General features: G+C 36.4%; 1 protein-coding gene across 1 annotated transcript; it reads right to left on the bottom strand.

Annotated features, from left to right (window-relative positions):
- Nucleotides 1–3516: 3516 nt before the first annotated feature.
- On the bottom strand, nt 3517–6967 carry ZNF518B (zinc finger protein 518B). The gene has a single exon (XM_010283523.1). It carries the CDS (start codon nt 6763–6765, stop codon nt 3517–3519), a length of 3249 nt encoding a protein of 1082 aa, XP_010281825.1. The 5' UTR covers nt 6766–6967.
- Between the last annotated feature and the right edge of the window lie 5945 nt (nt 6968–12912).

Raw genomic sequence — 12912 nt, forward strand, 5'->3', positions numbered from 1 at the left:
CCAGTTTGTTTTTCACTTTGAGGCTACAGGTAAAGTATATGTCATTGTATTAATTCACAGAAAAGAGAGACTGACTCCTGGTATCTTGACAATGATTGAGCAATTTGCTTATCTTGCACTGTACCTTCTAACAAAACATAAAAACCAAACTCAGTCTTGCTTACTTAAATGTCATTCATAGTTGGTTTGCAGCAAAACCTACTAAAGCATATTAGAGTCATATAAAAAAGTATTCTTGCTTTTAAAAACACATGTGAAATGCTATTTATTTGTGTATTCGCTGTTTAACAGTTTCATTTGGTGTGCGTATGTGTTTGCACAATAACAAGCTGTGCTCAGCAGCCACTGAAGTCTGGGTGCCAGCTGATGCTCATAGGTATTGGACTGGATTCTAAAGCTAGCTTTAATTACGTAAATTCTATTACTTAACTAACACTTATTCTTTAGTTTAAGCAGTAGAGAGTTGTATTCCATATCTGAGCTGTCAATCACTTACATAGTAGGGCCATTATGCAAACAATCCCTTTGAATTCATACCATATGCAAACATGGAGATAAAAATCATCAGTAGGAACAGTAGATACACTTCAAACTCAGCAAGAAAATGTTCCAGTGTGTATCAAAGATGACGAGATGATATTTTTCCAGAAAAAAAAATATTATTCATTTAATTTCAGTTTAGCTTAACTAAATTCATTATAAATATGAAAGACAAACTTCAGCATCCACAACCTTCCTTTCTAAGCACACTCAAAAGTTGGACTATGTAATTGGAATATACCAAGAAAGCAACCTTGGTTACTTTATCCTTACAGAATAGGAACAAGAAGGATAAAAGTATTAAAGCCTAAAACATGACATTCCAACCCAAATTATGACGTAGTGTGCAGCAGCACAACTTGCTCTAAAAAAAAATTTAGCAGTTGGCTGTTATTTCCTTACAACCTTTTTATTTCTCAATGCTGCATCAAAATGCAAGAGGACATTCATTATAATTATCTCAAACCACTGAGACAAATTTGAAGGAAATTATTCTGACACGACATTATCTAATAATAAGAATGAAAATTAATGAAACAGAAGCTGCTGAGTTTGGCAGAGCTCATAGAAAGGAAAAAAGGCATGACGTAATCTGCTTTAAGAGTTTCACAGTCACCTTAACTTTTACAAAAGTTTTCATGTTAAAAAAAAAATTCTGAATTAAACCCATGAAAAAAACCACAGCCTAGCAATTCAGGTAGCAGATTATGGCAGTGACATACAAAGTTTTGCAAATGTTTACTAAAACAGTAAACTTGCTTACAAAAAACAAGCATTACTAATATACTTAAACCACCTAGTTTATAATGCTGAGGAGCATTTCCCCACCCCCCAGTACAGCTTCCATGAGGAATGTTCTAATTTTGCCAGTGAAAACTCTTACAAAGCAAATGCGAAACTATTTATTTAGTAGCTTCTACAAAAACAAAATTAATTCAAACATGACCTGGACTGAAAGAGTTAAAACAAAGGAGGAATTTTAACCATGTTTTTTTCTTATGTGAACAATTTATTTCACATATTTATTGTATGTGATATGCCAGAATTTTAAAATGAAAGCTATTTTCACAATTGAAAATGCAAAGAGTACTGTTAGGTTTGGCATCAAAGTATATGAAGTGAAAAAACCCTCTACTGTACCCACCTAAAAAAATATAATTCCATTTGAATACAAAATGAGAACTGTTGTTTCATTATTATTGACAAAACAGACAAAAGGAAGTTTGTTCTGTGGAATAGATTAGTTTGATACAAATTATACAAAATTTTTCCATGTGTACATGACGAAAAAGATCTGGCAAAGCACCAACTTTCTGAAGGATTTTAACACTGTATTGCAAAATGATTGGAAAGCAATGTTTTAACTGGTTCTGAAAATAAGCCTCAGCCAAATGTAGTTTTAAAATTTTTACATTTCAATACAGATACAATACATACTTTATCAAAACAATGTACAATCTGCTGGAGTATATAAAAAAAATATTCCCAGCTTAAACTGTTACAAAAATGCACCAACAATGAAAAGAGTTAGGAACTACCAGTTTTTCAAGAGTAGTCCCAGTTCAAACATGGAACACACATCCAGCATTAGAGTGGGTATTGTTTTTCTTATCTGTAAAAACATAAGAAGTTATTTTAATTGTAAGCATGTGCTTCAATATAGTTCGTTCTATATGATTTTTAAATTATTTAAAATTGACAACATGAAGAAAAAACATCTGTTATTCATGTACAGAAACATTAGACTTCAGTATCATCCATCCCTCCTCTTCACTAAAAACTTGACATTTGGCCCTGATTTAGGAAAGAGTTTAAGCAACTGAGCAATGTTTACACTGCACTGAAGTCAGTAGATACACATTTGACATACATATGTAACTAGGCACATGCTTGTATGAATTGAGGCCTACAAAAATATATATTGTAACAACATCTAAATTCTTAAGATGAAGGAGGATGAAAGATTGCACTGAAAATCTGGTTCACTACCAATGTAAAAGTTGTGCAACATAGTCTTTCATTTTGAAAAGTCTTCATCTTCAGCAAGTTCCCCTGTAAATGAGCATTAACACCCGGACTACAGTTGTAACCAAATGCCCAATTTTGCAAATGTGTTTCTGTCAGGCTACACGCACACGGTGGTAGAGGGTTTATGTTTGGCTGTTACTTCTTTAGATTTCAGAACAGCCTTGGGACCTTATAGAGGAAAGCTTTTATTGGTCCAAGCCTGGTAATATCTCTGGCTCTGCCTGTTCAGAACAAAGATGGTACAGAAAGCTGACAGAGTTCTGCTCTGTTTCTCATATCTATGCAATACAGGCTAGGTACAGCCTAAGTACTAAACAAAATTAAACTTTTTAGTGCTATCTGACCTAGTGGGAGTAACTCAGATCCCACAGAGTCTTAATTTACACCCTTGTATCTCCTCTGAAGTCAGCAAAAATATTTTTGTTTCACTGAAACAGAGTACTTGCATTTAAGTTTTACTTTTTATGCATGGTGCTTAATTTGCCACTAACACCTATGATATATACTGGCTGCCCACAGAAGATCAAGTGCTTTTCAGTACACATATGCCCAATCTCTGAAACACTGCTGTAATAAAGCAAACTAAATCCTGTTAGATTCACAAATATCTCATCATCTAAGATTTTAATACCTACAGACTTAGCACAAACCAGATACAGTATAGTATCCTAGCACAGAGAATGGTAACTAGAAATATGTTTGCATAGCAAATCTTCAAATTTCTCCTATGGAACAGATGAAGTTGACCTACAACACAAATTTCAAACATGAGAGTGCAAAGTAGTGCTTAATCCTCACTATCAGCTTCTCTGTATCTCTATAACTCTGCTCTCCTTTCCACTTTGCTAACGGTAGAGACCTTTTGGCAAAATAAAGCAGTTATTTGCCTTCCTTTCCAAGGAAGTTAGTGGCAGTTATTAAGAGGGGAAACCCCCACTAGTCTCTCACTTAATTCTTTTTTGCTGAAAGAGAAAGAACATCCCAACCCTTGGTTGCCTCTATCAAGTGCCTCTGTCCATGACTTATCCATTCTTCTTGGTCCATATATACTCTTCCACAAAACCAACACTTAAACATACACTGAAGTGTTTCAGCTGGTGAAGTTTCCACTACCTGGTAGTTGTTTTTATGGGTCTTTTTTAGTTTCATTTTTAGCATACTCTGCTTTTTTGCTTGGTTTCCTGTCTCAGCATTCTGAAGAGTAAGACGCTTTCGGTAACGTCTGACACCAAGACAACTACTTGTCCTTTCTGATAGAACTACTTTCAGAACTTGACCTTTATACTTGTTGATAGTCTTCATGACATTAATTATCTCTGGTGAGTCAACATCAGGATGGTTTAGTACCACAACAGGCTGGTTACGACGAGGGCATTTTATCAACTGATTCATTCTCAGAGGGACAAGCCGAAGACGCCTTGCTGTCAACAGATATGACATGTCAGAACTTGAACTGGTTTCTGACTGAGTTCTTGTTTTCCTCTTAGGAAGTTCCCTGAAGCGTGCATGTTTCGTCTTAATTTTGGGACCTAGTTGTCTTTTTGAATAGGGTTTGCTTTGTTTACTCCCATCACTGCTTTTCTGAAACAGTACACCAGTTTGCTTGCTATTATTTTTAACACTTGCCTCTCGTCTTGGTCTTTGCCTGAGTGATACACTTTGGGACTGAGCGTTCGGTTCACTCTGATTAGGCAAACATGGCAAACTACTGCTAAGTGTCTCAGAAACACTGACAGGAACCGGACGAGGCAGAAACATTTCATTGCAATACACAGAAGGAGCTGATGCTTCACTCCTGTTTTCTAGTCCATTTGAGTTTTGACTGCTAGTAGCATTCAGCACCCTCAGCATTGTCCCTTTGGGGATAAACACTGGAGTAGCGATATGGGAATTTTTAGTTACCCTGCTTTTAGATGTTCTTGCAAAGGTAAGCAACTGATCTTTACTGTGTTCTTCATTACCAATCACACTGCTTCCACCATGCACTTGAGGCAAAGACGCAGACTGTTCCACCTCAGGGGCAGGAACAACTTTCTCACAGCTTGCTGAATTTTCTTGAGGGAAAAGCACCTTTTTGGTAGAAGCTTGACATCTTGAAGGCATGGATTTCATGTTAGATTCAGCAGTGGACATGAGCTGAGCGATCTTTCTACACAGCAACGTTGCGGACTTTTTATTACATGTTGTATCATCCCATCTGACGCCCTCTGGAACATTTTCAGCCCCAGAGCTAAGAGAAAATACAGACGAAATAACAGGTCCTTCAAGAGGGTTGCCTTTATCTTCCATCTTCTGTAGTTCTAATGATTCCAGAAGAAGATTGTTCTTTTGATGTATGGTTTCAGCTCTCTTTACTTTGCTAAAGCCAGAAGTCATGTCCTCACTAGGTGGAGTTTTAGTGACATGTAAGTTTTTTCCTGCTTCAGATGACATAATACATTTTTCATCAAAACCCTTACCAACTAAAGGTGTTTCTGTAGAGCTGACTGGAAGACTCCTACATTCTTTGTCATCCCTCTTTAGAGGCAATATATCCTTTTGTTTAAAGACCTCAAAGGAAGAGGAATTTTTGCCCTCCTGAGGAGCCTCTACTGAAATGTTCTTGGAACTTTTATCTTCAGAAATAGCAGCATATTTTTGAGCGGGTATATCCACAGCTTCTTCATAACAATACAAGTCATAATGTAAGTTATTTTTTCCATCTACTTCCCACCTTAAGGATTTAAGATCACTTTTTTTTTCAGTACTATTCATCACCAGAGATGGAGAACAAAGTTCTATAACACCTGAATGGACATCAATACCCTTCACCAAATGAAAGCATAATTTTGATGCATCTTCCCTCTGTATAGATACAGAGTCACAGTCTGAGAGTTGAGAATCAGAAAAACAAAGACATTCAGAATTCTTTTCGTAAGTACTATCCAAATTAAGCTGGTTACTAACACTGGATAATTTGTCTACATTCACTTCCATGGTTAGTAATTCATTCTGAGATACAGAAGATTGTTTTTTTCCTTCTGCAGATCGTTCTATACCTTGATTCTCAAGTTCCTCTTCAGCACCATTCACAGGTTTGTACATTGATTCTTTCATAGGAATTAGTTTAAGAACCAACTGTTGTGCTCCATTCACTATTTTAATTTCTACTATCTGAGCTAAACAGTTAGAAGGAACTACAAGTTCAGACGGTGCAATTACTGTTAAAGGCATCCCAGGTTGTAAAGGCTCCGTTTTTGGAGAATAAACCTCAACTTCAAAACTTTGATTCTCACATACGCTTATTTCAGATGGCTGCAGTATTGTTTTATCCTGGACCAATGCTGTGACTATGCTACAGTCTACATCATGAGATGAACAGACTGTTTTATTTACTTTATCTGGAATCTCACAAACCATATTTGAAGATGAATTTGAAAGTTTATTCTGAAAAGGAATTTTATCATATTTCTGCTTTTCAAATAAAGTGCTTTGACTTCGCTTCTTTTGCTTGTGGTTTACAATACTATTTGACAGACGTTTTGTGGGTATTTCATGTACTCTTCTCGTATGTTTTACTATATAGTCATGTCTAACAGCACCGTATTCACAGTATTCACACTGATACGGAAAAGTTCCAGTGTGTTTCACCAAATGCCTCTGGAATTCTCCTTTGGTGTAGGATACGTAACTACAGTGGGAACAAATAAATTTAATTTCTTCATGTTGACCTACATGCTTTTTATACTGTAAAGGATCCTTTGTTGAAAATCTACACTTGTCACAGTAGTATTTACCTGGCAGAAAGTTTTTAACTCTAAATGTTTTCTGGGTTTTACTTGGAGGCTTTTTTCCATGTTTTTCGAAGTCCAGAGCATTGGCACCCTCAGGAACAAAATGGAAAGCTGGTGGTGTTATATGAATGCACTTCTTGCAGATGAAATTTTTGTCTTGAGTCCACCCAAGCTTCTTATGCTTTTCTCTATCTTGCACTGAAAATTTCTGAAAAATTCTGCATTTTGTACAGCTTATCAGTGAAAACTTATTGTTCTCAGCCTCAGTCCCTTGGTAACAGCAGTTCTGGTCATCATCCCTTTTTGATGGATGCGTTTTATCCTCAGAATATTGCTTTGGGGATGTCGTTAAGGAATTATTTTTATCATTAACTTGGCCAGGGTACAATCTTGGTAAAATTTCCCTCATTTTTTTCAACTGCATTTCAGAAGATGTGACTCTGCACCAGTTTTGTCAAACAGAGCAGCAACAGACAGAACGTTTTCTTGCTATTAGTCTTCTGTATTCTGCTTATCAATCAATCATTCAGGCCACCAATCTGCAGAACATACATTTTGGTAGAAACGGTGCTCAAGGAACTGCATCCATATTATATTCCATGTTCTTATTTTATTCACTTGACTTGCAGCACTAAAGAATAAAACGCAGAAGATTAAGTCAGTTACGATTCACTGATCACTGAAATAACAATGAACTAATAATTAAACTATTAGTAGACTACAGCTGAATTACAGAGTGCAAATCTACTGTTAATATACCACTGATTGTATCCTGCACATATAACCATTAACTCTAAGCAAAACATACCCAATCAAATAATCCTTTAATGTTTACTCTTATTCAAAGTGTTCATAAATTTATAAAATTATCTGCTATGCATCAAAACCTAAAGAGTTCATGATATTTATTCCATGTCGTGAAAAATTTTACATTTAAGAAATGTATCTAAAAGCCTAACAAGAAAGACACTTGGTAGCAGAACTGAGCAGCAGAGTATGATTACAGTTCATATGCAGCCCTTAACGCAGGAAGTTATATTATGAAACACTGCAAACGCCACTCATTTGTGAATCCCAGAAGGAAAAAGGAGAGTGACTACAACAGTTACTAGAACTACGCAATTATGAGTTTGTTTTTAAATATAAGGATTTTTAAGTTAGCATGGAAACTCCTGAAGTACAGAAGGAAGTTCTTCTCTAATCAGTGCCAATATTTCAGATCCAAACAGTCTTGGAACACTAATTCATAACCAGATGTCATTTATACTTCACATGTTCTCAAAGTAATGAAGTAAAAACAATCTGCGGCTGCATAATTAATTACTTTCACCTCTGTTAATATCACAGTGTAATCACTTCTATATATGTGGACAAGCATATAAATAATTCACTTCATCCTGATAATACAGAATGTGTCAATCAAGCAAAATAAACAATGCAACAGAAGGCAGAGGGAGAACAGTAATATCAGTGTAAAACCACCACATTAACTTGTGCAACATATTTGGCCCCACAGGTTCCAGAGCTCTTACCATCTCTTTTACATATTTAACATGAATAAGATTTCAGCCTTTAAGCTTTTGCCAAGACTATAAGACCACTGTTACTTGGAAAATAAACAACTAAATTAGCCTTTTGAGACATACATAAAACAAAATAAAGTCCAAAGCTAACAGTAACAAGTAAAATCTATTCAACATCTTTCCTTCCAAACATTCTTACTTACAGACATACTGTTGTACGGATCTGCATTCACATACAGACCTTATTTCATAAGATTATTTCTAGAGTCCTTTAGATTTCAAAACATCCTACAGAATGTTCTGCTTCTGAAATCCAGTTCCTCTCCAAGTCTAACTACAGAGAGCAGTATCTGATTTGGGCTCCAAAAGCACAGTGCTGAGATCACCCAAGTAGCATCCTATTACAATAGTCCTACATGAATGAGGAAAAGTTTACACTATGGTACATCTCCACAGTGGCTTCAAAGGAGTAAGCATCTGATCCAGAAAGTTTTTCTTGCATCACTCTCTGATTCATCTGCCAATATCCCTAGCTGCTATAGGAACACGGTCCTAAAGATGGGGCTCCGCAAAGAGCATGTATGCTGATTAAACCTCAAACAACAGTAAAAATAAGTTAGAAAACTCATTAGAGACAACATAATGGGCTTTTCGCTCTAGCAGATGGATGGCTGCACACTTGTAAAACTTCTCAGTAGGTAGTTCTTAGGACTGTAGTAATCTCTTCTCATTGCAATGCAGGCAGCTGTACATCCCATGTGAAAAACCTCTATATCCCAATATGAAAAACAAATCAGTGGCAGCCTCCCAGAAAGCACGAAAGTATACACAACTGCTGTATCATGACCTGAAGATACTCTTTTTTTTTTTAAGGGATTCTAATATTGGTAACATTATGCCCTGTATTATCCAGATTCTAAAGAAGAAAGTAAAACAAGTGTTTCTGGTAGTGTCAGATGAACCATTCTTCCCCTGCTAATACCACTACTTAGACTTCGGATGAATCTTGTTGACACACAATTGTGATTGCAGGAGATCCAGTGTTTTATTTAATGAGAAAGATAATAGATCTTGATAAGCTCAAGATCCAGACCAAAGATCTTTAAAGATTTCTACACAGCTTTAAGAAAGAACTAAAATTGCATTTGATGGAAAGGGTGACATTAGATAAATACTTTTTTTTCTTGCTGTTAACCACTACCTGTTGATACTGAAACTGCACTCTATATGAACTGACCAAAAGATAAGCATAGAGCACTTTCTGCCATCAACATCCTTGACTACAAAAAATAGTATTAAAGACACAGACAGTCTTCTTATGTTTTTTAACACTGTAAACTTCACCTTATAGGATATGAAAAAGGATCCACCACCTTTAAAGAACAAGGAAGTACAAGAAACACTGTCAAACATTTTAAGAATGCTTCAATTTACCAGACAGATCTGGGTTGCTCAGTCCAAGAGGACACTAGAAAAATTTACCAGAGATAATTCAAAGAACAGGCTAAACATTCCTAACTCAAACAGCTTTATATATGAAAGTGAAAACAATTAGGCATATAACCCCAAAACCAAGCTTTCATTCAGCCCTGTGACAAATACCATGTTGCTAGAATCCAGGTTTCAAACACTGCTGGAGCTACTGTGACTGCATTTCAGATGTGTGGTAGGTTGATCCTAGCCAGCAGCCAAGCAGCCACACAGCCGCTCACCAGCTCCCCACCCCTCCCTGAGTAGGAATAGGGGAGTGAACCAGAGAAAAAGAGCAAGAAAGCTTATGGGTCAGGACAAAGGCAGTTTAATAGGTGAAGGAAAGAGGTGGGGAGATGACACAAAGGAAATCACTCACCACCTTCCACAAGCAGACTGATGCCTGGCCAGCCTCTAAGCAACAGCCACCTTGGAAGCCAACGCCCCTCTCCCCTTCCTCTTCCAGTTTTCATTGCTAAGCATGACATTAATATGGTATGGACTATTCCCTTGACCAATTCTTGTCAGCTGTCCCAGCGGTATGTCCCCCAGTCTTTTGCCCACCCCATGCCTACTCACTGCAGCAGAGGCGGGGGGAGGGGGGAGAAAACCTTGACATTGTGCAAACACTGCTCAGCAACAGGCAAAACACTGTTGTGTTATCAACACTGTTTTAGCCACAGATGCAGGGAGGAGGAGGGGGAAATTCCCCTGAAGATTTGTTTTGATATTTAAAAGAAGATTTAATTAAAAGATACATACTCGATTTTTCAAGTTACAATCAAATGCAGAGCACACAGAACAATCCAAAGATACCATTAAAGGAAGACCTGAAAAGTTTACATGGAGTCTGACTGTCAAACAAAAGAACAGGATAGATGAAGAATAAAGTAAGAGATACTACGAGTGTTAAAAGCAATTCCAGTCACTGTCTTTACAGGAATGGATTCAGAAAAAAGTTTGTAAAAATACTTAAGAAATACAGTAAGGTATCCGAGTTAGGAAAAATTGGGGGGGGGGGGGGAAGTAGAGGCCCTAGTTTTGAAAAAAAATGGAAGCAGAAACTTAAGAGGCACATGGAAAAAAGGAAAACAGAAGGAAGATAAATCAAACTTTCTCACTCACTCCTCTTACCAAACACCTGCAATTCAGTGACATTAGAAAATGAGGCATTTAATAAAAGGAAACATTCCCACCTGTCACACAACACTTGTTTGTCTTCAACCTTGCTACTCAAGACACAGAGATCAACAGATCCGCAGGAGTCAAAAGGCACTCCAAACAGTGGATATCACATTCACATAAAGGTTAACAAAGACCAATTAAAAACAAGAAAAATAGACAGAAACATCCCCTGCAGCCTGACTAGGCTAAATTAATCTAGTACAAGGGTTTTTGCACTGCAGTAGATTACAGACCACTGATGTGGCCACTGTCAGACAGGAATTGCCAGTATATTCCCATTATTCTATTCTCTTGAAATTTCCATTTACTTGAAATGCATTAATACTTTGTTCATCATTTCAGAGAAAAATACTTATTTTCCAGTCTTTTAGCTCCCTCTTTAATCTCAAATTACACACTGCTATCAATGAAATGCTGTGACAAGTAGCGTGCATTTATCATGTGTGATCAAATAAGACCTTACTTCATCAAAGTGTAAACCTCTTGGACACTAAGTTCAAAGACTGCATCCAATAATCAAGGCCTCCTTTGGTATTAAAAAGCCCATATAAGTCATCTCCTAAGAGAAGTTTAAACAGAATTCGAAGACACTGTGCATCACTGTATCAGGAAGATGCAGTGTGTAGAATTTGAGTCTCTGTGAAAAACTTAAATCTTTATATAAGCTTAAAATTATCTTGTTTGTATTTTACAATTATATATATGCCATATATTACCCATTTAACATCAATTGACTATCTCTGTTAAGCAGAGTTAACTGTTCTACAGACACAACTGTGTAGCTGCCAATTATCAGTCACTAATTTTAGGCCTAATGACTAAGAGACATCCAAAGTGCTTCACTCAAGTCTAACGTATTAATTGAAAGAATTGATTTTGTATTAAAAACAAATTATTCAAATACACCGAAGAAATTTTATCTAAAATTATCTCTAATAAAAAAGACATTTTGTTTCACAATAACAGCTAATCACAGTCATAACACTTTTGGTATCTGAAATTCACATGAATTTTTTTCCATCAAAATGTATGAGGAATGTTAATACAGCGAATTAAGAACAGCAAAGACCATGCACCAGGTTTTTAGAGCTTATTTTTATTATAAAATATACAGTTATTTCACTCTACAGAAAAAAAGTAATTACATTCAAAATTTTTATTACTTATAATACAAAGTTATGCAAAATAATGATTAAAAGTAAATCACTATTTTTCGAATGCATAGGTGAAAAATTGTCCAATCTACTGACATTTCTTGGTAAGAAAGCAGGTACATATATGCACTATACAGTATTCTACTGAAATGGAGGTCTGCTTCTCTGTGGCTCTAGGACCAAGGCCTAGCTTTATTTGTATCTGAAAGATACATATTTCTGACATATTCAATTGCTTGGTGGTCTTCTTGCAATAACCTAAGCAACGCATTCTCAAATAACTGCTACATCAAAAGTAGCATTTTAGAAAATGCTCAGAGATGTTTATATAGTTGTTTACCATTACATGTATGACCTCTTAAATTTATGCTGCACATTTCAGCACTTCACATAATTTATAACCATTTTAAAAAATTCTCTGTATATCCACTGCATGCTGAATAGTATTTAGCATTACTTTACTCTCAGCTTTAAGGCCTGTAAGCAATAAAGCAAGGAGGTATGGCACTGAAGAAAATGGGAGAGAAGGGGGGAAAGTCCCATTGAAAAGTACATATTCCTCCGTGCCCCATTCTCAAATCACTCATGTACACACGGAAATTGATTTCTACAGATTTAATTCCTGCTAAATTTAGCCACATACATAAGTATCTACAAAAAAAAGGCCTTGACTATAACCTTTTACCATACTAACAATGCAGAAGAGAATGCTACCAAAATCCTGTGGAATACCATTAGTCGTCTTACTGCTAAAACATACTTTTTTAATTAAACGTATGTTTAAGGATATTTTGGCTACATCTGTGATAACACTGGATCATTTATGTAGAAGATATCCAAGTAATTTTATACATCTAAATTACCTTAAGTGTCCAATGCAATACTTCTTTATGATCGATTCTCTCACAACAGTTAATGCAGGATTTAATTAAAAAAGTATTATGCCCATATACTCTAAAGAACAAAATTTACATACAAAACACAGGATGTTCTATTTTGCTCAGTAAATACAGTTACTAACCCGAAAGCTTCTTTTCTTCAGGAAGAAGGCCAAGATGATAAACCTGGACAACAGCTTTACAGTCCGGTCAGGTCTAAAGCAGCCTGATGGCGTCCACGAGACAGCAGCCAACATCAAAAAATCCCATTTCCTGGGCATCCAGCCCACCCACGCAGAAGTGCTGCCACCTCTCCGGTGAAGAGAGACCTCCCTCGCCTAGGGCCCGTTTCCAGAGGCCG

This window comes from Phaethon lepturus, unplaced genomic scaffold, assembly GCF_000687285.1.
Source record: "Phaethon lepturus isolate BGI_N335 unplaced genomic scaffold, ASM68728v1 Scaffold52773, whole genome shotgun sequence".
NCBI lineage: Eukaryota > Metazoa > Chordata > Aves > Phaethontiformes > Phaethontidae > Phaethon > Phaethon lepturus.